This window comes from Narcine bancroftii, chromosome 13 (assembly GCF_036971445.1).
Source record: "Narcine bancroftii isolate sNarBan1 chromosome 13, sNarBan1.hap1, whole genome shotgun sequence".
NCBI lineage: Eukaryota > Metazoa > Chordata > Chondrichthyes > Torpediniformes > Narcinidae > Narcine > Narcine bancroftii.
Genome location: NC_091481.1, coordinates 28,487,467 through 28,514,051, shown reverse-complemented (window position 1 = coordinate 28,514,051; position 26,585 = coordinate 28,487,467). Strand labels below are relative to the sequence as shown.

Here is a 26,585-nt window from a genome sequence, read left to right as displayed (position 1 = left end):
CGCCCTGCACTAGTCCTCTTCTTCTCCCGAGTCTGTAACCTCTCATAGACTGCTGCAGATCTTTGGCGTCACCATCTTGGGCGCATACCTTGCCGTTGCAGTATTTTAAAATAAAACCACCATCAGTTCCATTTCCAGGACTTTATGATAAATATTGAAAGTCTACGGTGCTTTTGGACCAGCTAGGTGTGGAGCTGCAGTGCTTTTTTTAGGTGGTACACATGTACTCTGATGGTCCCCTTAGTGTTTGGCTGCATCTTGTGCATTGCACCAAAGTATGCAAGGAGCAAGTGTCGCCGTGAGCTTAAGTTTCTACCTGGCTGTCCCTGGTATTGCAAAGTATGGACTGGCCATATTGACCACAAAGATTTGTTTTTATATTTTGTGCTAATTTACTTTTATAATTCTTCTTTCCTTATTTTCCATTTATTTGTCCTTTGACGCTTTTTAAAGTTTTCCCAATCCTTCAGTTTCTTGACTACTTTGTACACGAGCTTTTAATTTTATACTTTCCTTTATTTCCTTAGTTAACCGAGGCTGACTTTTCCCTCTCTTACTACCTTATTTTTAACGGGAATAACAGGCCAATTTATGCTCTGATCCTTTAATAGTAATTCCCCTCATATCCTCATCCTGCCTGATGAATTGAGCAAATGCTTCCAAATATAATGCACAATATAGAAGTAGTGGTGACCAGGCACAACCATGTCTCAGACCCTTTCTAGTATAAAACTATTTGATAAATATCCATTGATTTTAATCCTAGCAGTAGGATTGTCATATAGTGCCTGCATGGATTTAATAATTGTATCATGTAAACAAAATCTATGTAAAACTCTGTAAAGAAAATTCCAATGAACCAAATAAAATGCCTTTTCAGCGTCCACGCTAATAACTAATGATGTAATTATTTTTGGTATATGATCCATAATGAGGTGTCCTTCCTAAATTGTCTTGTGTTTGGCGTTGTTGTATAAAACCTGTCCGATCATTATGTATCAGTGTAGGTAAAAACTCTTCTAATCGTTTGGTCATAATGGAGGTAAATAACATAATCTACATTAAGAACAGATATTGTCTGTATGCCGTACATTCCATTTTATCCTTGCCTTCTTTCGGTGTATCAGAAACAGTACATTATTCCTGATTTCTTGTGTAGCCAAACTATTAATTTCATTCCTTTTTAAAAATTTCCTCTAATGTATCCTGTACCAAACTCAATTTGTGTTTTCTTCCCACTTATTTCAGCTTATTTTGTAATTCCTCTCATGTTTTATTCCTTATGTTTTTCTTATATGAAGATACCGCAATAATTTTCCCTCTTAAGACAGCCTTCAGAGTATTCCATAATAAAGAGGTAAAGCCTCTCCATTATCATTGAGTTCTAAGTAAAGATAACTTACTTTTAAAATTTCCTTAAAATAGGGATCATTGAGTAGATTTGTTCTGACGCCAACCCTGGTTAAAATGCCATCAGAAAGGATGGTCCAGTAAAATAAAATACTAAAAAAAAAGAAAAAAAAAGAAAGGATGGTTTCAGTCTAATTGAGGACTTCCACTTGCTCTCCTTATGTCCATACTGTGCACTGAGGGGCATGACACTTGTGTCCTTAACACATACTTGCCTTCTCCAAAGTGAGCAAAATCAAAATTTTCATGAAAAATATTTTCTGTTAAACAAAACACAAAGATGTCTAATGTGCGCATAGCTTTATTACAAAGAAAACAATGTATGCATTTAAATTAAATAATAGAAGCCTGTTTTTTGTTAAGGTAATCTAACCACAACAGACACCATTTTCACATATTTTCTGAATTATTTGTGCTGAAATGTCATAAATATGTGCCTTGTAAAAACTAAATGAAAACTGTGATCCGTTCCTATATTTCACGAATCCTGAATTTTTTCAAGAGACCGAAGCAAATGTTGATCTCACAACCCCCTTGTCCACCTTAACACTGGCTGGTTTTGAACTTTCCAAATGTTACCAAGTATTTGGATTATTTTTAAAGGCTGTGAGTTAACTAGTTCTCTATGGTTCTAGAATTTCTCTAACATTAGGACATTTCTCAGTGCAAAGCTACATGAGTTAACATCTATTAAAGGCAAGTCCTTTCTTATTTCCAAAGTTGAAAAGTCTTGGAGCTGAGGAAATGAATGCTGCCTGTTCACAGTCTTTCTTCATTTCCGTTAACATAAATTCAAATACAGTCTCACGAGAGCCTCTTCTTGTGGAACGTTTCATTCAACATTTCACAATGATGTTCCATCTCAATTGGATTATTATCTTTCAGATATGCTTCTCATAATATCCACCTTCCAAGATGACCTTTAAGAAAAGAGATTTATTGTAATGAATTGTGAATTATAGCTGAATAATGTTCAAGCTATTCGTTCTAGATCTGGTGGAATAAATAATAAATAATGAATAAATAACCATTAGCTGCCAGAACCAAGGACCAGGCAGTGTTTCCTTATGTAATTGCATCCAAACAAATGGACACAGTCCAGCAAAGAATTGCTGGGGGAGCTCAGCAGGGAAGAAATATTCAGGTCTGGAACCTTTATATTCAGATTAATGTTTCAGATCTGGAACCTTTATCAAGACTAGAGGAGAGAGAGTATAATTGTGTATATAAAGGGGAAAGGAAGCTGGGGAGGAGCCCAGAGGGGATAGGACACAAGTTGTGCGATGTGGAGAGTCAGGGAGGGTAGAAACCATTGTGGGAGTGGGGGAAGAGGGAAGAAGAGAGGGAAAATATTAACTAACAGGAGTTGGTTTAAAAAAAAAGAGATAGAAACAGTGGAATCAATGAGGGTGGAGTTGCTAAAAAGTAGAAAAATCAATGTTTATACGTTTAAGGGTGACCAGAAGGAATGTGATCTGCTGCTCATCAAGTTTAATTTGGTCTCACCTCGACAATGAATGAGGCCAAGAGCAGGCATGTCATTGCAGGATTTGTTGGGGTGTTAAAAAGGTTGGCTGCCTGTCCCACATCGGACTTGTCAGCCACAAACGAGCCTGCAGCTGACGTGGACTTTTTTACCCCCTCCATAAATCTTCGTCTGCGAAGCCAAGCCAAAGAAAAAAGGTTGGCTGCAGGAAACTTAAAGTTTAGATTCACAAAGAGTGCGTAGACGTTTGGCGAAGGTGAAAATTCTACAACGGTTTAGGATTCCAATTCATTATGTGCTCTGCATATTGAAAAAAATTGTAAGGCAGGTATTCTGTAGATCTCCTAGTATGTAAGCATTGTTCTTGACCCAATGTACGATTCACTAGTATGATCAGCCACTGACTATAATAAGAAGTGTGATGAGACAAAGTCTGAAAATTACTGATGTACTCAGCAAGACTAGAAAAAAGGATATTCAATATTCAAAAGATTCCACATGGCTTTACAAACCAATTAAAATAATTTCAGACCTGAAAACTAAATAAATAAATAAATTTACAGAATACTAAATCATAGCGTTATAGGGAAAGAGTGAGAGAGTGGGACTAATTAGAAACATATTTTCATAAGACATTAAAGTTGGCCATTGAACCGAATGAGTCAATGCCAACTCTCAGTGCATTCTTATCAGTCCTATTCCCTGTACTTCCCTGTAACCTATTTTCTCTTACACGCCCATTTACGCCTCAAATCTTCTCCCATCAATCTACCTTTGGAATGTGAGAGAAAGCCAGAGCACCCAGGGGAAACCCACACGATCACAGGAGGAACATTCCATCTCTACACGGACATCTCCCGAGGTGAGGGGCGAACCCAGATAGGTAGAGCTGGGTGGGAATAGGACAAACTTCTGTGCCACTCGCCTGCCTTTTAAGGAGATAGTAGAGGAACAATGCAGCAAGCAGCTTTTTCATGTTCGGTACAACTCCCTGCTTTCAAAACATTCGAGAGTGCACAAGACACTGATCTTCTTTCAGGGAATGGGGCTCAACATTTCTTTCATGCTCACTTATTCTATCAGATGCTTTTAAACTTAAACATAGGAGACTAATTTGATAGTCAGAATGTACAGAGTTGGAAGAAATATAGATTTCCCACAGTGAACTTTCAAATCCTCTGCTTTGAGCCTTAACTGAGAGCATGCATTTTTGCAAAGTGGAGGCTGAAAACCTATTCTGCTGGCTCCTTTCTGGGTGTGTACCTGTTATTGAGGGGGAGCACCAGTATCAAATTTCTTCTTTCTTCCTTCCATACCAGACATGGCTTCGACATTCTTCCGCCAATCATGGACTTCAACCTGTTTGTGTTCCTTTAGATAGAATAGAACATATGTATATTGTATACATATATATTAAATCAAAATTTGAATAAAAAATTAGCATAATCATGCCTATTGCTGAACTATAAATGCATCATTCACTACAACATCTGAGCTGATTGCTTCTTTCCTGTGGATGCCTTTCTCCAGAGTAAAGATTGAGGAGGCAGAATGTCTTTGGGAGGCTCAGAGCTGGAGGGTTCCAAGATGCACCCTTTCCTGCTGTGGTGATGCCATAGAATCATACAACATTACCGCACGGAAAACAGGGCCTTTGGTCCTTCTAGTCTGTGCTGAACTATTATTCTACCTAGTCCCATTGACCTGCACCCAATCTATAGCCCTTCATATCCCTCCCATCCATGTACCTGTCCAAATTTTTCTTAAATGTTAAAATTGAGCCGGCATTCACCACTTCAGCTGGGAACTCGTTCCACATTCCCACCATTTTTTGTGTGAAGAAATTCCCCCTAATGTTCCACCTAAACTTTTCCCCTTTCACCCTTAACTGATGTCCTCTGGTTTATATCTCGCCTACCCTCAGTGGAAAAAGCATATCGACATTTACTCTATCCCCCTCATAATTTTAAATATCTCTATCATTCTTCCACTCTCCAGGGAATAATGTCCTAACTAGTTTAAACTTTCCCTGTAACTCAGTTCCTGGTGTCCAGGCAACATCCTAATAAATCTCTGCATTCTTTCAATTTTGTTGATACCTTTCCTGTAGTTAGGTGACCAAAACTGCATACAGTATTCCAAATTTGGCCTCACCAATACCTTATGCAAGTTTACCCTAACCTCCCAATTCTTGTCCTCAATACTTTGAATTATGGAGGCCATTGTCCCAAAAGCTCTCTTTACAACCTTTATCCACCTGTGACGCCACTTTCAGGGAATCATGTATCTGTATTCCCAGATCTCTCTTCTACAGCACTCTTTCATGCCCTTTCATTTACTGTGTATGTCCTTTCTTGGTTTGTCCTTCCAAAATGCAACACCTCACTCTTGTCTGAATTAAATTCCATCTCCCATGTTTCCAGCTGGTCCATATCCCTCTGCAAGCTTTGAAAACCTTCCTCACTTTCCACTATGCCTCCAGTCTTTGTGTCATCGCAAACTTGCTGATCCAATTTCACCACATTATCATTCAGATGCCCAGTCTTATTATTTCTACTAGAGCTCTAAGTCACAATCAGAAAGTTGAACAACACAGAAACTGGCTCTTTGATCCACCAAATTCACGCCAATCCTTTTGCCTATCTACATTCATAACTTCACAAGTGAGGGGTTAGATCATTAGAATAGTTGTTGTTTTATATACATTTTGGGGTTTTTTTGTCTCATAGGTTGCTTACAGCTATATGTTAATATATGTTTTACTTTGTTGGATATATATTCTTATTATTACCTATGTACGAATACTATCACAAAACTCAAGAAAAATATTGGAAATAGGAGAAAAGAAGCCAAGCCTATCTAAACACTCCCATATCTAAAATCCTCCAATCAAGGCAACATCTTGGTGAATCTCTTCTGCACTCCCTCTAATGAAGCCACATCCTTCCAAAAGTGTGGTGACCAAAACTGCACACAATACTCCAAGGGCAGCCTAACAGTGTCTGTTTTGTAATATTGCGATTTGCCCCACCTTTCCAAATAAATGTAGGTAAATGCCATTTCTTAGGATTTTCTCCAATAATTTCCCTACAGCTGACTAAGGCCTACTGGCTCATAGTTACATGATTAATTCCTGCTGCCCTTCTTCATAGTCCCTAATTGCTGCCCATATGTTCTCCTCCTTCTCTTTTGCATTCCCTTCCGTCATATCTGAAGCTTCTGTACCTTAGAATATTAAGCTGCCAATAGTGTTCCCTCAAAGAAGCTGTGTGCACACGCACAAAGGACATCAATGAGCACACATTTGTGCGTTTGTGCATGCGGTCACGGTTCGCTTTCAGCGTGAGTGTGCGCGCACACAGACTGTTTGTGCACGTGCACAGCTTCGATGGAACACTGGCTACCCTTCCCTCAAATGCATATCCATGACTGGAATAATATAATTCCAAGTGCTGATCTACACATGAAGCTCATATGTATTACTCGTGACTCTCCTTGCATTAAAGCCTGCCATCCCTTCCATGGCACCTAACCTGCCTCTGCCTGCTCTATCCATGTTTTCTCCCCACCTACTGCCATAATACTATGCTTCCCATTCCACTGAAAAGAATTGATACTCGACCAAAGTAATAGGCGGGGTAGAGAAAGTGATTGAAAGTCTAGTGGCATAGTGCCAAGATAATGACCTCTCTCTCTCTCCCAATAATCCAAAGGAGATGATCAATGACCCTCCTGTGCCCATCAATGGTGCTAAAGTCAAAAGCGTAGATAGCTTAAATAAATATTTTCAATGACCTGACCAGGGTCAAGCATGTCAAGAAAGCAGCTGAAGACCTCAACTTTCTTAGAAATCTCAGCATGGCCTCCTTGGTTATCAACAATTTCTCCAGATACACCATCAAAAACATATTTGCTGGATGAACCACAAAGTGCTCTGCTCAAGATGGAAGAAGGTACCGAACACAGAGAATACTGCTTAGACTATACGGGTAAGGGAAACTTTCCTTCCCTCCAGGGATTCCATCTACATCTCCCATTACCTAGGAAGAGCAGCCAACTTACTCGTCACACCATAGACAGACTCTCCTCTCCTCTCAGAATCAGAGTTTATTGTCATGACAGTGCAAATATTCATATTATAATCATCTTATGAATTACTATAAAAAATAAAATAATAATAACAATAAATGTACACGAAAAATAAGGCGGTGTCTTTGGTTCATTGATTATTCAGGATTCTGCTGGCAGCGAGGAAGAAGCTGTCCTTGTGCCATTGAGTGCTCGTCTTTAGGCTCCTGTACCTTTTTCCTGAAGGTGGCAGAGCAAAGAGGCCGTGGCCTGGGTGGTGGGGGTCTTTGAGGATAGAGGCTGCTTTTTTAAGACACCAGCTCATATTGATGTCCTCCATGAGTCTGAGATGTCACAGGCTGAATTAACAACCCTCTGGAGTTTATTCTTGTCCTGACAGTTGGCGTCTCCATACCAGGCAGTGATGCATCCAGCCAGAATGCTCTCCACGGTACACCTGTAGAAGTTTATGAGACATACCACTGGTGAGCCTTCTTTACGATTGCATCAAAATGGAAGCTCCAGGACAGATCCTCAGAGATGTTGACACCCTAGAATTTGAACTCCTCCTTCTGGAGTGAGGGCTTAAGAGTGTGAAAGTATGATGCACCAAAAGGCTTCCAGTTTCCTCCCTGCAGTCATCAGACTCCTGAATAATTCCTATATAAATGCTATTATGCTGCCCTTTCTTGGTGCTAATTTATTTTCCTTTTCATGGCAAATTGAGCTTCCTTCTAATTGTGCTCATTACACAGATGTATGTGTTACAGCTGACCTGTTAGTCTGCTCACAGAAGAACCATTCTCACTGTACTTGATATTTTGTGACAAGTAAACTTAATTTGGTTTAAACCTCCATGGAAGCATGAAACAACCTCCTGCAAGGGTAACGGCCTTTTCCCATTTAGGTGCAACCTGTCCTTCTTATATATGTCCCACCTACCCCAGAATGATCCATGTACCTAAAGCCCTTCCTTCTGTACCAGCTCTTTCACCAACTATTTATCTGTCCTATCCTCCTATTTCTACCCTCATTAGCACGTTGATTGATTATCCTCCAGTCATGTGAGGAAAGAGAATGCTTAAGTAAGCCGAAAATATAAAGCAAAAGAAAACAATGGTAGAGAGGTGGCTAAGATAAAGAGCAGAAACATTAACGTGATTATCAGAGCATTTAGTGCACTGTTAATAAAGCTCCGGTTGGCACTGAAAAGAGATTGGAAGTGTTCTGACCATCGGTTGAGGATGGAGATCTTGTCGCTGAGGAGGACTTTGCCGTCTGAGCTGCGCAGCGGGCTTTGGACTTGGGGTGAGGGGCCGTACACAGCCTTTAGAGCCTCGTAGAAACCCCTGAAGTCGCCAATGTCCGCGCTGAGCTGGGTTCGTTTGGCGAGGCTAGTCCACCACTCATTTTGGATCTCCCGGAGTTTGCGCTGAAGATGGCTGCATGCGCGACGGAAGGCTTGTTTCTTCTCTGGACAGGACGGCTTTGTAAGGTGAGCCTGGTGGGCAGCTCGCTTCTTTGCCAGCAGCTCCTGGATTTCCTGGCTGTTTTCGTCAAACCAGTCCTTGTTTTTCCTGGAGGAGAAGCCCAGTACCTCTTCAGTGGATTGCAGTATGGTAGTCTTCAACTGATCCCAGAGGGTTTCAGGGGACGGGTCCGTGAGGCGGGTTGCATCGTCGAGCTTTGCTTTGAGGTTTGCCTGGAAGTTTCCTCTCGCTTCGTCTGACTGCAAGTTTCCAACATTGAACCTCTTTCTGGGGGCTTTATTGTTCCTGGGTTTTGGCTTGAAGTGAAGGTTGAGCTTGCAGCGAACCATCCGGTGGTCAGTGTGGCATTCCGCGCTAGGCATGACCCTGGTGTGGAGCACATCTCGTTTGTCACTCAGTCCTAGGCATGACCCTGGTGTGGAGCACATCTCGTTTGTCGCTCAGTCCAAGATTCCGCCCTGCTCCAGCTCCCTCAACAGCCCCTAAGGCTAGAGCTGGATGAGGTTCTCACCCTGGATGAGACATATAAGGCAATCGAACAACTGAAAAGTGGCAAAGCAGCAGGTATGGATGGAATCCCCCCAGAGGTGTGGAAGGCTGGCGGCAAAACTCTGCATGCCAAACTGCATGAGTTTTTCAAGCTTTGTTGGGACCAAGGAAAACTGCCTCAGGATCTTCGTGATGCCACCATCATCACCCTGTACAAAAACAAAGGCGAGAAATCAGACTGCTCAAACTACAGGGGAATCACGTTGCTCTCCATTGCAGGCAAAATCTTCGCTAGGATTCTACTAAATAGAATAATACCTAGTGTCGCCGAGAATATTCTCCCAGAATCACAGTGCGGCTTTCGCGCAAACAGAGGAACTACTGACATGGTCTTTGCCCTCAGACAGCTCCAAGAAAAGTGCAGAGAACAAAACAAAGGACTCTACATCACCTTTGTTGACCTCACCAAAGCCTTCGACACCGTGAGCAGGAAAGGGCTTTGGCAAATACTAGAGCGCATCAGATGTCCCCCAAAGTTCCTCAACATGATTATCCAACTGCACGAAAACCAACAAGGTCGGGTCAGATACAGCAATGAGCTCTCTGAACCCTTCTCCATTAACAATGGCGTGAAGCAAGGCTGTGTTCTCGCACCAACCCTCTTTTCAATCTTCTTCAGCATGATGCTGAACCAAGCCATGAAAGACCCCAACAATGAAGACGGTGTTTACATCCAGTACCGCACGGATGGCAGCCTCTTCAATCTGAGGCGCCTGCAAGCTCACACCAAGACACAAGAGAAACTTGTCCGTGAACTACTCTTTGCAGACGATGCCACTTTAGTTGCCCATTCAGAGCCAGCTCTTCAGCGCTTGACGTCCTGCTTTGCGGAAACTGCCAAAATGTTTGGCCTGGAAGTCAGCCTGAAAAAAACTGAGGTCCTCCATCAGCCAGCTCCCCACCATGACTACCAGCCCCCCCACATCTCCATCGGGCACACAAAACTCAAAACGGTCAACCAGTTTACCTATCTCGGCTGCACCATTTCATCAGATGCAAGGATCGACAATGAGATAGACAACAGACTCGCCAAGGCAAATAGCGCCTTTGGAAGACTACACAAAAGAGTCTGGAAAAACAACCAACTGAAAAACCTCACAAAGATAAGCGTATACAGAGCCGTTGTCATACCCACACTCCTGTTCGGCTCCGAATCATGGGTCCTCTACCGGCACCACCTACGGCTCCTAGAACGCTTCCACCAGCGTTGTCTCCGCTCCATCCTCAACATCCATTGGAGCGCTTTCATCCCTAACGTCGAAGTACTCGAGATGGCAGAGGTCGACAGCATCGAGTCCACGCTGCTGAAGATCCAGCTGCGCTGGATGGGTCACGTCTCCAGAATGGAGGACCATCGCCTTCCCAAGATCGTGTTATATGGCGAGCTCTCCACTGGCCACCGTGACAGAGGTGCACCAAAGAAAAGGTACAAGGACTGCCTAAAGAAATCTCTTGGTGCATGCCACATTGACCACTGCCAGTGGGCTGATAACGCCTCAAACCGTGCATCTTGGCGCCTCACAGTTTGGCGGGCAGCAACCTCCTTTGAAGAAGACCGCAGAGCCCACCTCACTGACAAAAGGCAAAGGAGGAAAAACCCAACACCCAACCCCAACCAACCAATTTTCCCCTGCAACCGCTGCAACCGTGTCTGCCTGTCCCGCATCGGACTTGTCAGCCACAAACGAGCCTGCAGCTGACGTGGACTTTTTACCCCCTCCATAAATCTTCGTCCGCGAAGCCAAGCCAAAGAAAGAATAAAGCTCCAGTGACCTGGGTTCTAATCCACCACTGTCTGTAGGGAGTTCGCACATTCTCCCTGCAACCTGTATGGGTTGTTCCAGTTTCCACTGGGTCGATAGGTTAATTGGATGGAATTGGGTAGTATGGATTTCATGGGCCAGAATGGCTTTCTACTGTGCTGTATCATTGAAAAAAAATTCACAAAAAAAAAGATGGTGAGAAAGTGAAATGAGGTGGTGAAGAGTACAGAATAATGAACACTTATTTGCTTCCATCAGTGCAGACGGATTCTGTGTAGAAGTTTTCCATTGTATTAAACCGTTGACAAAATATGTAGAGCAGAAAATTAAGTCTGGTTGTTTAATCAAAACAGGTATGAGATAATCTGCAAAATATGTTCCAAGAATGGTGTTTAAAATGATGATAACATGTTAACCAGCATAAAAAATAAACTAAATGAGAGTAAGCTGAAGTAAGATTGAGGAAGAGTATCATACCTTTTCATCCTCTTTTTTTACTGATTTTAGATTTGACCTCAAATCCAAGGAAGTTTTGTAGGTGGTCTCCGCTAAAGCACCCAGCACTTCATCAGCAGATACTCTGACTCGACGCAGGGTGGGGCGCTTGAATTTGCCTTTAAGATCAAGGACTTTCTGGGTTAAGCTTTCAATCTAAATAACAGTGAAACATATTCTGTTAACCGATCCGTGAGATTTTGCAGCTCCAGGTTTTTTTTTTATTCGACAAAGTGAGAACGAACAGATTTACCTCATTGGCATTTTTGGATACTTTAACTTCAACATCATAGCGCTCTGCATCAACACTATCGATCATCTGGTGGAATTGCTTGCACATATTCTGAAATATTCCAAAACAACATGAACATGAAGGTCAGAAAATCCAAAAGCCTCATCAAAAGTCGAGGTTTATATCATTCAAAAGAAGATATTTTCCATTTTCAGTGCCTGACTACAAAAGGAAGAATTGCTGGATCTGCCCAATCATATAACAACCCAAGTGATAATGGTGAAATGGTCTATTTCTCAAAAGAGCCAGATCTATATGGGAATGCACAAAACAACACTGATTATAGCGATCCCGTTCAATTTACCTTTCCTCTTTACTAATGACAACTTCCCTGCCTCTTACCTTGCATCAACCTGACATCTAAACAAAAAGTAGGGGAAATATTTTGCAGATCAGAGGAACAAACAGGGAAGATATTTAAGATCACCAACCTTCAATATTTATTGCCTATGTGGACAATTTTATCTTGAATCAGTAAGTTGCTGACTCTCCAGTGTTATACTTCCAAGTTTAAAAAATTTAGACCTATAGGCCCTTCCAACCCACAATATCATGCCACCCAATTACACTCAGTTAACCTACAACCACCATATTTTTTTTCTTTTGAAGGGTGGGAGGAAACCAGAGCAGGTACAGACTCCTTACAGACAGCACTGGATTCGAACCTGGGTCTCTGGTGCTGTAACGGCGTTGTGCTAACTGCTACAATAAGCATGCCACCTGAAGAGGGCTACACTGCTCTCTGAGCCAAATGTCAAAGAGTCCGTGACACTAACTCACTTAAAACAGTGGAGTTATCCCCTTTTTATGAACTCATACTGATTGCAGCTTTCACAGAATAATAATCCATAATTTACTTGCAATTCCTGAACAGAAAGGCTCGATGTGTTAAGTTGTGGCACAGTTTCCTTAAGCACACGGTTTTTTTCGGAATCTCTTTCAATCTTTTCTTTTTCCAGATTCTTCGATGCATTTGCAAGCATCAAACTCTAATACGAAACATGCAGAAATATTAATGTTGCAACTCTAAAAATCTCTGGTGAGACCACACTTAGAGTATTGTGTTCGGTTCTGATCACCTCGTCACAGGAAGGATGTGGAAGCTATGGAGAAGGTGCAGAGGAGATTTACCAGGATGTTGCCTGGATTAGAAAATATGTCTCATGAGGCGAGATTAGCAGTGAAGCTAATAGAGGGAGGCATAGGTAATGTAGACAGTTGGCTCCTTTTCCCAGAGTGGGAGAGGCAAACACCAGGGGATATCTCTACAAAGTGAAGGGAAGAAGGTTTATGGGAAGCATCAGGGGTAAAACACAAAAGTCTCCAGACACTTTGGTTAAAATAAAAACATAATGCCGGAAAAACTCAGCAGGTCAAAAAGTGTACTTTATATAGCAAAGATAAAAATACATAACTAACATTTCTGGCTTGAACCCTTCATCAAGGTACGGAAAAATGTCGGCAGCCATCCAAATAAAAGGGTAAGGGGGGAAGGCGTGATTGCAAAGGCAGGAGAAGGGAGGGCAGGTGAAGCAGCAAGCACGGGGAGGAGGGATGGCTAGATGAATAGAGAGGGAAGAGGTGGAGAGCTGACAGGGAGGAAAGAAGAGCAAGTTAAGTGGAAACAGGAAAAGTCAATGTTAATGCCATCCATCTGGAGAGTGCCCATCCAAATAAAAGGGTAAGGGGAGGCGTAGTCGCAAGGGCAAGAGGTAATAGGCAGAGAAGATCACCTGTAAATTGGAGTGCGTCTGTCCATGACCTCATGCACTATTCCACCAAGACTACTGGTAAACTGGAGGAACACCTGATTTTTCATCTGGCCACTCTCCAGCCAGATAGCATTAATATCGACTTTTCTGGTTTCTGCTAACCTGCTCTCCTTTTCCCTGAGTTCATGCTATTTAAGAGGGGGGGGGAGCAACACTTAAAGTGCTTTCTTTGCTTTCCCTGACCTCAAATACAACTTCACACACATGCCTGGCCCATTGTCACAGTCTCTCCCAGGTTCCTTGTATCCTCAGCGTCATCTCAACCTTTTGCCGTGATCAATGTTCCATTTCTGTTTGCTTTTCACTGCTGAGAGTACAAAAGCTCTAGCCTCAAGAAGATAAAACTTCACCTACTTTTCATTCAGCCCACAGGAGAATGTTTAGCGAATTGCTAGAATTACAGGCTCCCTCAAAGTGCAGATCATCAACTGTGCTCATGTAATGTTATTCCTTACAGAGGTGTCCCTGGTTATCCACTGTCAGAATGGATCTAGTAGGTCTCCATGGTTCCCATATGCAAAAGAAATGCCTTCTGATAGCACTGTTCCTAATAGCCTGTCCAGGTCACCCAGGAAGCACTCTCCCACACACTTCCATCCCCTGGTGTTTGCCTCTCCCACTCTGGGAAAAGGAGCCAGCTGTCTACATTACCTACATTACTGGAACATTTACTCTAAGCTTCAGTACTCCCGTGTAGATGGAAGAGGGCTGTTTGAGTTATGGAGTATCTCACTAAGAGTCCTAGTGCTGGGGTAAATGCTGATAACTTGCCATAAATTAATAGTTCAGCATGTTGAAGCTGACAGAAAATAGTGTTTTATATGGAAATCCAAAAATGTTGCTTTGTGAATACTGCAGATGAAAACCACTGTCTCTAAGGGAATTATACAAATCAACATTCGAGAGACGCACAGTGCTGTTTTAATGTGATTATATTGTAGTAACCTAATTCATGAACCCATTCTCTCAATTATTAGAGACGCTTCGAAAACCATAGCCAGTGTAATGTTGAGAAGAGACAAGCAGCTTAACTGTGCATTAGCTTTTGGATTTGAATAGATGTAGCTGGAGTACTAAGAATAGGGATTGCAAGGGGCGGGGGAAGTGAAAGAAGGGTGGAAGAGAAGAATGGCCCAGGATAACAAATTATGTGGAGAAATGGGGGAAGCGGACAATGGCGAATCTAGTAGAAGAAAGTGAAGGCATAAGAAGGGGAGGGGGGATCAGAATAAATGGCAAGGGGAAAATGAAGAGGGGGGGGTTATTGAAAAGTGAGCAGAGGATGAATAAAGCGTAACAGGGTAATTGAATCGTGCTATAAGGTGTCAAAGAAAGGACGTGATAAAAATGACAAGTAAAGAGAAGGCAATCAAAAAGTTTGAACAGGCTGGGAAATGATGAGACAGGAAAAGGGGTGATATTATAGGAAAGAGAGAGAGAGAGAGAGATGGGTGGACACGATCAGGAAAGTATGCATTGAATGGAAACTCACGTCAAAGTAAGGAGCAGAACAGGTAGATGGCAGGGGATCAACACCAACCCAGGAGTCACCTTGAAAGGCCTCGACTATTGCACGAGTTGCATATGCTTAACATATCTTTGGCCAGCTGTTGACACCCATCTCGGGCTAGCTGTCATACATGGACAAAGTCATGAGATTGGGGAACACAGGACGAGCTCATGATCATAAAACGGAGTAAGGGTAAATGGATTATTTTCAGGTTGTTAAGCTGTAAGTAATAGGGTGTGACAAGGAACAGTGCTGAGAGTTCAATTATTTATTATTAATATTAATGATTGCATATTTTACTGACAGGTTGTGACAAGGACTAAGAGTCTATAAAGAAAGATAGATAGGTTAAGCAATTGGTCATAAAATGGGAGATACAGAGTAATGCAGGCGAATGTTGTTTATTTAGGCAGACTTTACAGTGTGGACCTGATTCATTTGTGCAAAAACCTTGAAGTCAAGTCAAAGCTCTTCAGCACCTAACACATTTTAGCAATTTTAGAAATCTTTACAAAGCATCAAATGTGGAATGACGACAGCTGCAGTATTTGAGTCATAGAGAGATACAGCACAGAAGCCAGCCCTTCAGAACATCGGATCCAGTCCAAATATCATCCACCTAGTTACATTAATCCCACATGTTTTATTCTCCCCACATCCTCATCAACTGCCCCCCTCAGATTCCACCACTCACTCAGGCTAATTTACAGTAGTCAGTTCACCTACCAACCCGCAGGGTTTGGGGAGATGGAAATAAAATCAGGGCTCCCGGAGGAAACCCACACAACCACTAGCGCCTCTCAGTAATTATGTGCAAGTAGAAGATTTGAGCTCCAGTACAGTCCCACCAAAATGTTGCTTTACTGTGACTCCACAAACCTCTGCCCCCCTTAGAATCATGTTCACCAAATCCTTACCAATTTGAAAACCAGCATGACTCGCACCATAAATGTGCCTGTTTAAAAGTAACCATTATTTGAACCAGTTTGACATCTGCAGTAATCAAGCTGTACTCTGTTATCACTGCTTCTGATCCACCCTTAGTTGAAATAATGTTCAGTAGTGAATGTTTATGTGCATCGGCAATAGAATTGCTTCATGATATAACTCTGGAATTAAAAACTTCTGGGTTTCTTTAATAGACAACATTGTCTGTTAAATACCCACAGGCTGATGTAATGTCTGGCAGAGCAGAATTTCAGATTGATGGTGAGAAGTATTCTTTTGGGATGGTCTCTATTCCTGGAATGAATAACAACCCATCAACAAATGTACAGCACAGGAAATGTGTCAAGCTCTTACCTTGAGATGAATTTTACGTGCAGTTGGGATTTTGGTTCTTTTCTGCTATAAAATTAAAAAATAAATATTTATTTAGTCACACAAAAATAAGGAAGTGTAAATAAATCAGAAGTAAGTTGGATGAAATATCACCAGATCCCTATCTTGCAGACTCTCAGAGTTCTATGTTTTCTTAAATTATTTTATGGAGGAGCTGCTCTGAAAAACTTGGTAGACAATTTATTGGGGTGGCACAGTTGGCATAGCAGTTAGAGCAATGCAATTTCAGGTTCAGGAATCGGGACCTGGGTTCAAATCCCGGGCAGTCTGTAAGGAGTTTGTACATTCTCCCCGTTTTCCCCGGGAACTTGGGTTTCCTCCCATTGTTGGGGGTTGAGGTTAATTGGTTGTTATTGAGAGACACGTGTAGGCCCAAATGGCCTGTTACCGTGCTGTATGTCTACATTCTTTAAAAAAAATTAAGATTTCTTTATCATTATTGCTGCAGAACCAGCCTTAAAGAATAGTCGTATAATATAGTGTTTGTAATTGAGTGATAATATTACAAGTTCACATTCCTGTAGGATTGTCTTGACATCTAGGAGGAGATATTAATGGACTGCAACTGGCAAAATGCATTTTTTACCTTAGAAATATATTCCACATGGGGTGTAATTATGTTCCATGAATATGCTTTTTATAAGTATGTTGGATACATCGAAAGCAGTATCTTTTAAATTGCAGGTTGGTTCAGCTATTTTTAAGATGGCTCTCTAATCAATGTTTTTGATTGGTTGTAGAGTCAAACTGGTTGTGGACTGAAACACCACCATCCCCTGACTAAGAAGGTGATGGCCTTGAAAGCTGTTCTTTCAGGTGGCACTAGTAGGGATGAGTATTTAGTTTTCAGGATGCCTGATCTCTGCTGAAGCACTGTCTGGACTGACCTTTTTTTTTAACCATCAGACATCTTTCATTGTTGGAGTTATTCAGTGTCGTTGATTCAGAAACCAATGACCTACCTCCATTATCCAATAGCCAGTATGGTGGAACCTAAACAAGAACATTCAGTATATTCCTGAACCATAGATGGGACTATTTCCAGTCTAACGAAGTTCCCCTTAAACCTGAGTTCAGCAAGAGCTCAGTGATCCTATATTTTTTTGCAGTCGAGTTCCCACATAATAGGAAACAGATGAAAACAGCACAGGAGTGCCTTTGGGCTTCTTGAATTAGATCTGCCAATCAATAAGATCACAGATCAGCTTCTTGGCCAATCACCACTTCCCTAAATTCCCTTTGTGTCCCACCATCTCTCAGACTCGGTCCTGAACTTATTCATCAACGGGTCATTTCCAATCTCAGCTGAAACATCTTATCCTGAGGCTATTATACAGTATATACTCTTTATTCCCTCTGAAGAAATATGTTTATATTAAACTGGGAACCTAATTTGAATGATTCTATACTTTCAGTAATTTCTGTCAATAATTTACATGAAGGCCTTAAGGACCATTAACCTTTCCTTATCTATAGCCCTTAAATACTCAATATGATTAGGGTACGCATTGTACAAAACTTGAGGTTGAATCCACTACAGAACAGATAAGTGTGAGGTGTTACATTTTGGAAAGGCAAATCTAAATAGGTCATATGCATTAAATCGTAGGCTATTGAGATGTTCAGAGCAACAAAGGGATTTAGGAGTGATGGTAAATAGTACCCTCAAGGCTGATACTCAGGTAGATGGTGTGGTGAAGAAGGCATTTGGAATGTTGGCCTTCATAAATCGGAGTATTGAATTCAAGAGTAGGGAGGTTATGATGAAATTGTACAAGGCATTGATGAGGCCAAATTTGGAGTACTGTGTACAGTTTTGGTCACCAAATTATAGGAAAGATATAAACAAAATAGAGAGAGTACAGAGAAGGTTCACGAGAATGTTGACAGGATTTCAAGGTTTGAGTTAAAGGGAAAGGTTGTGCAGACTAGGGCTTTTTTCTCTGGAGCGTAGAAGATTGAGGGGGGACTTTATAGAGCTGTTTAAGATTTTAAAAGGGACAGACGGAGTAAATGTGGATAGGCTTTTTCAATTAAGAGTGGGGGAGATTCAAACTAGAGGGCATGGTTTAAGATTGAAGGGGGAAAATTATAAGGGGAACATGAGGGGAAATTTCTTTACGCAAAGGGTGGTAGGGATGTGGAATGAGCTTCCGGCAGATGTGGTTGAGGCGGGATCATTGGTTCCATTTAAGGAAAGACTGGATAGTTACATGGAGAGGAGAGGACTGGAGGGGTATGGACCGGGTGCTGGTCAGTGGGACTAGGAGGGTGGGGATTTGTTACGGCATGGACTAACATTGAATGGAATGTTTCCCCTCCAATGCCATTTGTAAGTGAAATAACTGGACAGAATCAATTGAATTCTTAATGATGTAATGCACAGCCAAAGCTTTTCATTATTGAAAAGACAAGAGTGCTGACTATCATATTAGCTCTCCAAGTTATGGGCTCAAATAAAACTCCAGAGAACTAGCCATTGTTCCTTAACCTAACATCTAAATAATTGCTCAACGCTTAACTTTTCAGCCATAATTTTATCTGTTTAGTCATTTACTCAAGGATAAAGTGATGTATCTTTTAGACAAGTACATGATAGATATTCCTCTCTAATGTTGTTGCCAAAATCTCCTGAGGTGTAATTTGGCCATTCTTCCTTTTTAATCGCACTTTATTTCCTGATTTTGTTAGTGATTTTTATAACCAGTCAAGAAGAAACTTATTTTGGGTCTCTTTCTCCTTTACTAGCTGTAAATTACAGTGAAGTGCCAACATTCCAGACAGGACACTGTGTGGAGACTTAGCCAGACACTTGTTGGGTCCAAAGTTTAGAAGGAGAGCTCAGTTCGATCCTGGAGCTTTCATTTTCTCAGTTGTCATTTTCAGTTAGGTCGGGAAAGGATGGTTTTTCTGCATACTATCCCTTAATGCCAAGGGTTGGATTGACTATTCCAGGAATTCTGCACACCATCTGTATTTAGGTAGTATGTTTCTTGCAAGGAGAGAGCTGCTTCAGGTTCTGCTGAGGACTTCTGAATGATCCTGAAGCTGACAACTGATTATATCTTGTCTTAATTTCCATTGACATTTGTGGAGTTTTTCTTTATGGTCTGGAAAGGCCTCAGTGCATCTTGTGTGAAACAGATGTGATCCAATGCATCTAACAACTGCAGCCTGAGATAGGTGTATCTACTTTGTCCTTGGAAGTTGATGCATTAGAGTTTTGGCCTAGGATAGACAGGGTTCCCCAGTTAATGAACTGGTGGAACACCTCCCCCAGGAATTCAAACCTGTATATTCCATTCTCTGATTTCAAATTAAATGAGAGCATCAAAAAGCAGTATGTTTTATGAATAAAATGCCAATTATTGATTATTATTAAATATTTATTTTTACAAGTAACTATACCTGTTTATTTTCAGCTGTAATTTATAGTCAGGTGGTGCAGTCCTGGGAAAGTGGGGAGCAGTGACACATTGCTGCTCTGAAGGGTTCAATTACCTGATCCTAATGTTAGTGGTTCTGCACAGACCTGTTAAAGGAGCTGCCGGTGTTTGTAAGTAAAATCCTGCAACCGCGAGGTCCTGTACCGAAGATAGCAGTGTTTGTGTTGGGCATTGGACCAGTGCAGATCTCCAGAAATGAGGAGAACGCTTCCTCCCGCCCCATTGAGAAGGAAGATGAGAGATGACCCCACGGTAGTGTTCCAGCGAGGAGCTCAGCACTGAGGGACCCGCACAGTCTGCAAGTGAATTACGATCGGGCTGTTGGAGACTGACTCATGGGAATCAGGTGTCGGAGCCAGGATTGAAGAAGGTGATGAGGGCAAGAAGGGGTCCCAAAGGGCAATGGGTGCTGAAGGCTTCCTGATCGGTTTGGATTTGGAGTGTGGGTTGCCGATGAATTGAATGGGAGTCTGTGCGGCTGCAGGAATGCTGGAGGCGACTCAGAAGGGTCTCTCTTTAGCTTCTCTTTTTCCTATCGTTAGGGGTGCCAGGCTCACGGCGACTCTTTGTTTGCCTTAAGTCAGGCAAAAGTTAAAGTCTATTATGTATGTTATATTTTTAATGACTTATTACAGGACAATGCAGGCAATCTTGACCCTGACCTTGAAAATATTCTTCACAGAGAGGAATTGAAAGAACTCCAAAACTCACCTGTTCATTGCTATATATTTGGAGGAAAGGAAAGATGATATTTGCCATTAATATCACTTTTGGAACTTAATTGATCAAAAACTGTACTTGTACAGAGAATTAAAAAATGCTAAATTGAAATCTATACTTACTTTCCTTCTGACATTTTGAACCTGTACAACAATAAAATAGTGGCCTGTTAAACTCATTTCAGATAATTTTTTTATCTTCCAATATTTGCAGCACTGCTTTCAGAGAACCTGAAGAAGTACACTATATTCTATGACACAAGTACTACTGAGCAATTAGAATTGTATAGAATGGTTGGATCCTACTTTCCTATTGCTCAAACAGAAAGTGCCTGCAGACAGGTTCATTACTGTACCAAGTTTGAACAATATGAATCTTCTGGAGCACCAGTTCTAGAGGAATACACATGCATCAAGAAGTATATACGGTATTTGGGGCTCTGCTCAGCATTCCCATTATCAAGTCAGGTAGTTGTTGATTCAAGCCACATTCCAGACATTGACCATGCGTGCCGAAAAATTGGAGTTCACCCTTATTTGAAGTGCTCGCTTTTGGTGACCAGCAAACTGTTGGAAAATCAGTGAAAATTCAACCATTAAGCTGGTCTTAAGCCTAAATCATGCACAAATTCTTTACCTAAACATTTCCTAATGGAAATTCCCGTTTGAACTTCCAGTTGGCACATTATTGCTGCATTGTACTGCTGGGAAGGTATCCAACCCAGAAAGAATAGCCTCAGTGTAGTCTACATGAGATAAGGGATTGGGGTGGCATGGATAATTGCCTTCCTGTTTACCCCACCCTGGAGGCAGAGGAGGTAGGGGAGGTCCTAAATGAATACCTTGCTTCACTATAGAGGGGGATCTTGGTCAGTGTGAGGTCAGAATAGAACAGGCTTATGTGCTGGAGCATGTTGAGGTTAAGAAAGAGGAAGTGCCGGATCTTCTTAAAAACAGTAGAATTGATGTCTCCGGGACCAGAAAGATACACCCAAGTTACTACAGGATGCAAGAGAAGAGATTTCTGGGGCTTTGGCAATGATCGTTTCATCCTCTCTGACCACAGGAAGGTACCAGAGGATTGGAGGAGGGCAAATATGGTCCCCTTGTTTAAAATAAGGAAATTAGGAGAATCCTAGGAAGTAGAGGCCAGTGAGTTATTCATCAGTGATGGGAAAATTATTAGAGAGGATTCTTAGGGATAGCTTTTACAAACATTGAAAGAAGTATTGTCTTCTTAGAGATAGTCAGCATGGCTCTGTGAAGGGTAGGTCGTGCCTCACGTCCAATTGAATTTTTTGAAGAAGTATCAAAAGAACTTGAGAAGATAGGGTGGTGCAGATCGATTTTTATAAGGAATTTGACAAGGTCCTCTATGGCAGACTCATTTAGAAAGTCATGTGGCATGGAACCTTGGCTATGTGGATTCAGAATTGGTTTGGCTACAGAAAGCAGAGGGTAGTAGTAGATGGAGATCAGTGACTAGTGGAGTTCTGCAGGGTTCTGTTTTGGGACCCCTGCATTTTGTGATGTTTATAAATGTCCTGGATGAAGAAGGATGAGTCAGTAAGTTTGCAGATGATACGAAGGTTGGAAGTGTTGTAGATACTGCTGAAGGCTGTGGTAGGTTACAACGGGATATAGACATAACATAACATATAACATAACATAACAATTACAGCACGGAAACAGGCCATTAGGCCCTTCTAGTCCGCACCGAACCAAACACCCCTTTCTAGTCCCACCTCCCTGCACAATGCCCATAACCCTCCATCTTCTTCTCATCCATATACCTGTCCAACCTTTTCTTAAATAATACAATTGACTCCGCCGCCACTATTTCTCCCGGAAGCTCATTCCACACGGCTACCACTCTCTGAGTAAAGAAGTTCCCCCTCATGTTATCTCTAAACCTCTGCCCCTTAATTCTTAACTCATGTCCTCTTGTTTTAATCTTTCCTCCTCTTAACGGAAATAGTCTATCCACATCCACTCTGTCTATCCCTTTCATAATCTTAAATACTTCTATCAAATCCCCTCTCAACCTTCTACGCTCCAAAGAATAAAGACCTAATCTGTCCAATCTCTCCCTATACTCTAGATGCTTAAACCCAGGTAACATTCTGGTAAACCTTCTCTGCACTCTCTCCACTCTGTTTATATCCTTCCTATAATTAGGCGACCAGAACTGCACACAGAACTCCAAATTAGGCCGCACCAACGTCTTATACAATCTCAACATCACCTCCCAACTCCTATATTCCATGCAATGATTGATAAAGGCCAGCATACTAAAAGCCTTCTTCACCACCCTATTCACGTGAGTTTCTACCTTCAGGGAACGATGTACCGTTACTCCTAAATCTTTCTGCTCTTCTGTATTCCTCAATGCTCTCCCATTTACCACGTATGTCCTATTCTGATTCTTCTTACCAAAATGAAGCACCTCACACTTATCAGCATTAAATTCCATCTGCCATTTTTCAGCCCACTTTTCTAAGCAGCCCAAATCCCTCTGCAATCCTTGAAAACCTTCTTCATTATCCACTATTCCACCTATCTTAGTATCGTCTGCATATTTACTAATCCAATTCACCACCCCATCATCTCGATCATTAATGTATATAACGAACAACAATGGGCCCAATACAGATCCTTGAGGCACACCACTGGTCACTGGCCTCCAACCTGACAGACAATTATCCACTACCACTCTCTGGCCTCTCCCTTTCAGCCAATGTTCAATCCATTTGACTATCCATTTGGTACAGGTTGCAGAGTTGAGCAGAAAAGTGGAAGATGAAATTCAATCCAGATAAATGTGAAGAGATGCATTTTGGAAGGACAAACTTGAAGGCAGACTATATGATTAATGGCAGGATTCTTAACAGTGTGGAAGAACAGAAGGACCTTGAGGTCAAAATCCATAAATCTCAAGGTTGCCATGCAGTCTGACAGTGTAGTTAAGAAGGATTATGGTATGCTGGCCATGGGATTGAATTCAAGAGTCTCGAGGTAATGTTTCAGTCTAGAAAACTCTGATTAGACCTCACGTGGAATATTGTGTTCAGTTCTGGAATATATAGAAGCTATGGAGAGGGTGCAGAGGAGATTTACCACGATGTTTGATTAGAGAACGTGTCTTATGAGGCAAGGGTAGCAGAGCTAGGGCTTTTCACTTCGGAGCAATCAAGGATGAAAGGACTACAAAATTATGAGAGACATGGATAGTCTCTCATGATCGGTGGACAGCCAACACCATTTTCTTGGATGAGAGCATAGCAAACATCAGAGGACATCTATACAAAGAAAGTGGAGGAAGGTTAAGGACAGACAAGAATGGTAAGTTGTTTACATCGAGAGGAGTGGGTGCCTGGAATGCATTGCTGGGAGTGGTGGAGGCTGGTTAAAATAAGAGACATTTAAAAGACTCTTCAACGTGCAATCACATGATGCAAGAAAGGGAAGGAAAGTTTAGTTTGTTGAGTAGGTTTATATTGGTTAGCATAACATTGTGGGCCAAAGGGGCTGTATGTTCTATGTTTGATCAGTTGGATGATGCACTGTTTGAAGAATTCCCTTATTATTTTGGCTAATGTTCTTATCTCATATAGCAACAGAGTATCAGGGAGTGTTTGTGGTAATTATGCACCATTAAGGGCAGCATTTTAAATATCTAACACCAGCAACTGTTTTCCAAAAGTAATTGACTACAAAACAGTTTGATCCAACCTGATGATGTGATAAAATGCTAGGAAAGTTCAAGGTCACTCATGTTTCAAATGTTGGCCAACCCATCATTCTCATTCACTGATGACATTGCTTCAATTCAGTAAACATTGCCATTAACTCCAACAGAATATGATTTGTTAGATTTTCCTTTGTTCCCCAGAGTACTTACACGTATTTGTAAACCTTAATTTTTAATTCATCTTCTGGATGGTGGTTCCAGCTCTGATTTGGTTGGTGACCTCTCTCTCGAGTGTCTAACACAGAAAGGTCTGACAACTGACTTTTACACACCACAATATTGACGGACGCCTCATGCTGGCATCAGAATTTGCCTAAGTGGGTTTGTTCTACTGTTGAGAACTCATGGAAATGACCCTTAGAGAGGGGAATCAGAAGAGACTTAAAAATCCATACTGAACATGAACCCAGGTTTTCAGAGGCCAAGGAGCTTGTAAAATGTTGGCATTTAAAATTGCAGTTATCTGGGCTTTCCTGGAGGGATGGAGATTTTGTAAACAGTTGATGGGATGGATACCGAATGATTGCTCCTCTAATATAGGCAGTTTTATGCTACACAAACATGTAGAGACAGAATAAACAAGAAAATCTACAGATGCTGGGGTTTAATGCAGAAACTGAGCAGGTCATGGAAGGCTCTCCTGGAGAAGGGCTCAGGCCCAAAACATCGACTGCCTTTTTTCTTTCTATGGATGCTATATGACCTGCCTAGTTTCTCCTTCATCTTAACCAATCACCTGCATCCTTGTTATCATGAACCCCATGCCCGTGCTGTTCACTTGTTCTCCTTTAAAATCACATTCATAGTTATTATTATTACTAACAATCTTTAGAAAAATTCCCACGTTGGGGCTGCAACTCTTTCGATTATTCAAAGATTTTAATTTCCTTTAGACCAGAAAGAATTAGTTATTTACCTTTATCCACATGGTGCTCTACAGGTAAGTTAGTTTGCTTTTGAAGTACAATGTCCCCATTAAATGTTTCATGCAAGTCATTTTATTTCAGAACCAAGCACTGCACGTAAAAAATCAGTAGCTAAAGCAGGAAAATACTGATTCATGTCATAAAAACAGTTATTTGCAGATTGTTTCAATATAATATTTAACTCCAAGCATTAATAGTTGTTAATGGAGTTAATAGCTTTTGCCCACAAACTGAAAGGTTCTTGTTGTTTGTGGCCAAGCTCGATGTTTTCTTTTGTCACTTCATATTCCAAACCAAATTAAACAACGTGTCAAATTTCAAAAATGAATTGCAAAATTTTACACCTGTATGTGTTAATCATAACTGATGTATTAAAAATTGTTTCAAAACCCTGACATGGTTAAATCTAACAAACACCAGCAACCCTTCGCAGGAGTCAATCTTACCTCGTTCTGTGTTGGGAAGACTAATGAAGAATTGTAATGTAGTGAGTAATAAGGGCAGCTTGTGCATTTATTGTTGTGGCTCTTACTTCTAACCTTCCATGAGTGGTTGGTTAAAATAGCGCCACATGATTGACATTGCTTTGTCCTGACATTGCAGAACGTGATTTTCTCTCATGTAGTCCAATGATCTGCAAATACCTGCCAGCATTTTTCAGGCCCATGCCTTATATAGGCATGCAATACACAAATGTGCCGGAGAACCTCGGCAGGTTACACTGAATCATTAGGAAGTAAAGGGTAACCAACGTTTCAACCCTGAGCCCTTGGTGAAAGTATGAATAAAAACCTGCCTCAACGACTATCGCCCAGTAGCACTAACATCTACTGTGATGAAATGCTTTGAGAGGTTGTTCATGGCCAGAATTAACGCAGGCCTAAGCAGAGATGTGGACCCACAGCAATTCGCCTATCGTCACGATCACTCCACAACAGATGCAATATCGCTGGCTCTCCACTCAGCTCTGGATCACCTCGATATCAGCATATGGCTGCTCTTCATCGACGACAGCTCAGCCTTAAACAGCTGGTCAAGAAGCTCCAAACCTTGGGCCTCTGCAAGTGGATCCTTGACTTCCTCATCAGAAACCCATGTCAGTACAGTCAATGAACCAAACGCACCTGCTTAATTTGACTTTTCGTGCACTATTTTTATTTATTTTTGTAAGGTGGTTTATAGGAATGTTTGCCCTGTGATACTGCCTCAAACCAATGAATTTTGTGACTTCTTCATGACAATAAACTCTGTTTCTGATACTGATCAGTGATGAAGATGGTGAAAGGTTTCACCAGGACATTGTGGACGTGGAAAAGTGATATCAGGGCAATGCTGGCCGACTATTGTTGACACTGACATGAGAGGCATCAGATACTGAATACAATCAGTGGCAAAACATCCGTTGAACTCACACAATTATGCAATTAAACATGCTAAATTCAATAAAAGTTAATTTAATGTTTCTCCAACTTCTTACAATTTCAGCAAATCTGAAAAAATCTTGGCATTCAGCTTGAAAAAAGTCCCCAATTATTTTTCAGGAAGCAAACCTTTTGAAAAAAAATTG

At 41.4% G+C, this 26,585-nt stretch overlaps 1 protein-coding gene and 1 long non-coding RNA gene across 7 annotated transcripts in view; one reads left to right on the top strand and one right to left on the bottom strand.

Annotated features, from left to right (window-relative positions):
* LOC138748227 (uncharacterized) overlaps nt 1–26,585 on the top strand; it is a 75,611-nt gene that overhangs the window by 1,623 nt on the left and 47,403 nt on the right. The window lies entirely within an intron of this gene.
* On the bottom strand, nt 1,696–25,481 carry LOC138748663 (troponin I, slow skeletal muscle-like). The gene is made up of 8 exons (XM_069909238.1): nt 25,465–25,481; nt 20,465–20,485; nt 16,138–16,182; nt 12,411–12,542; nt 11,515–11,604; nt 11,244–11,417; nt 4,160–4,267; nt 1,696–2,330 (listed from the first exon to the last, which is right to left on the bottom strand). Exons 4-7 carry the CDS (start codon nt 12,534–12,536, stop codon nt 4,163–4,165), a joined length of 495 nt encoding a protein of 164 aa, XP_069765339.1. The 5' UTR covers nt 12,537–12,542; nt 16,138–16,182; nt 20,465–20,485; nt 25,465–25,481; the 3' UTR covers nt 1,696–2,330; nt 4,160–4,162.

Bases quoted from the DNA above. Each gene is read 5' to 3' on its own strand.
- LOC138748663 (XM_069909238.1), bottom strand. From the start codon at position 12,536: ATGCTTGCAAATGCATCGAAGAATCTGGAAAAAGAAAAGATTGAAAGA. The intron at 11,605-12,410 runs GTAAATTATGGA...GGAATATTTCAG, and splicing joins TTTCTGTTCAGGAATTGCAA to AATATGTGCAAGCAATTCCA. The intron at 4,268-11,243 runs GTATGATACTCT...TTCTATCTAAAG, and splicing joins TAAAAAAAGAGGATGAAAAG to GAACACAAACAGGTTGAAGT.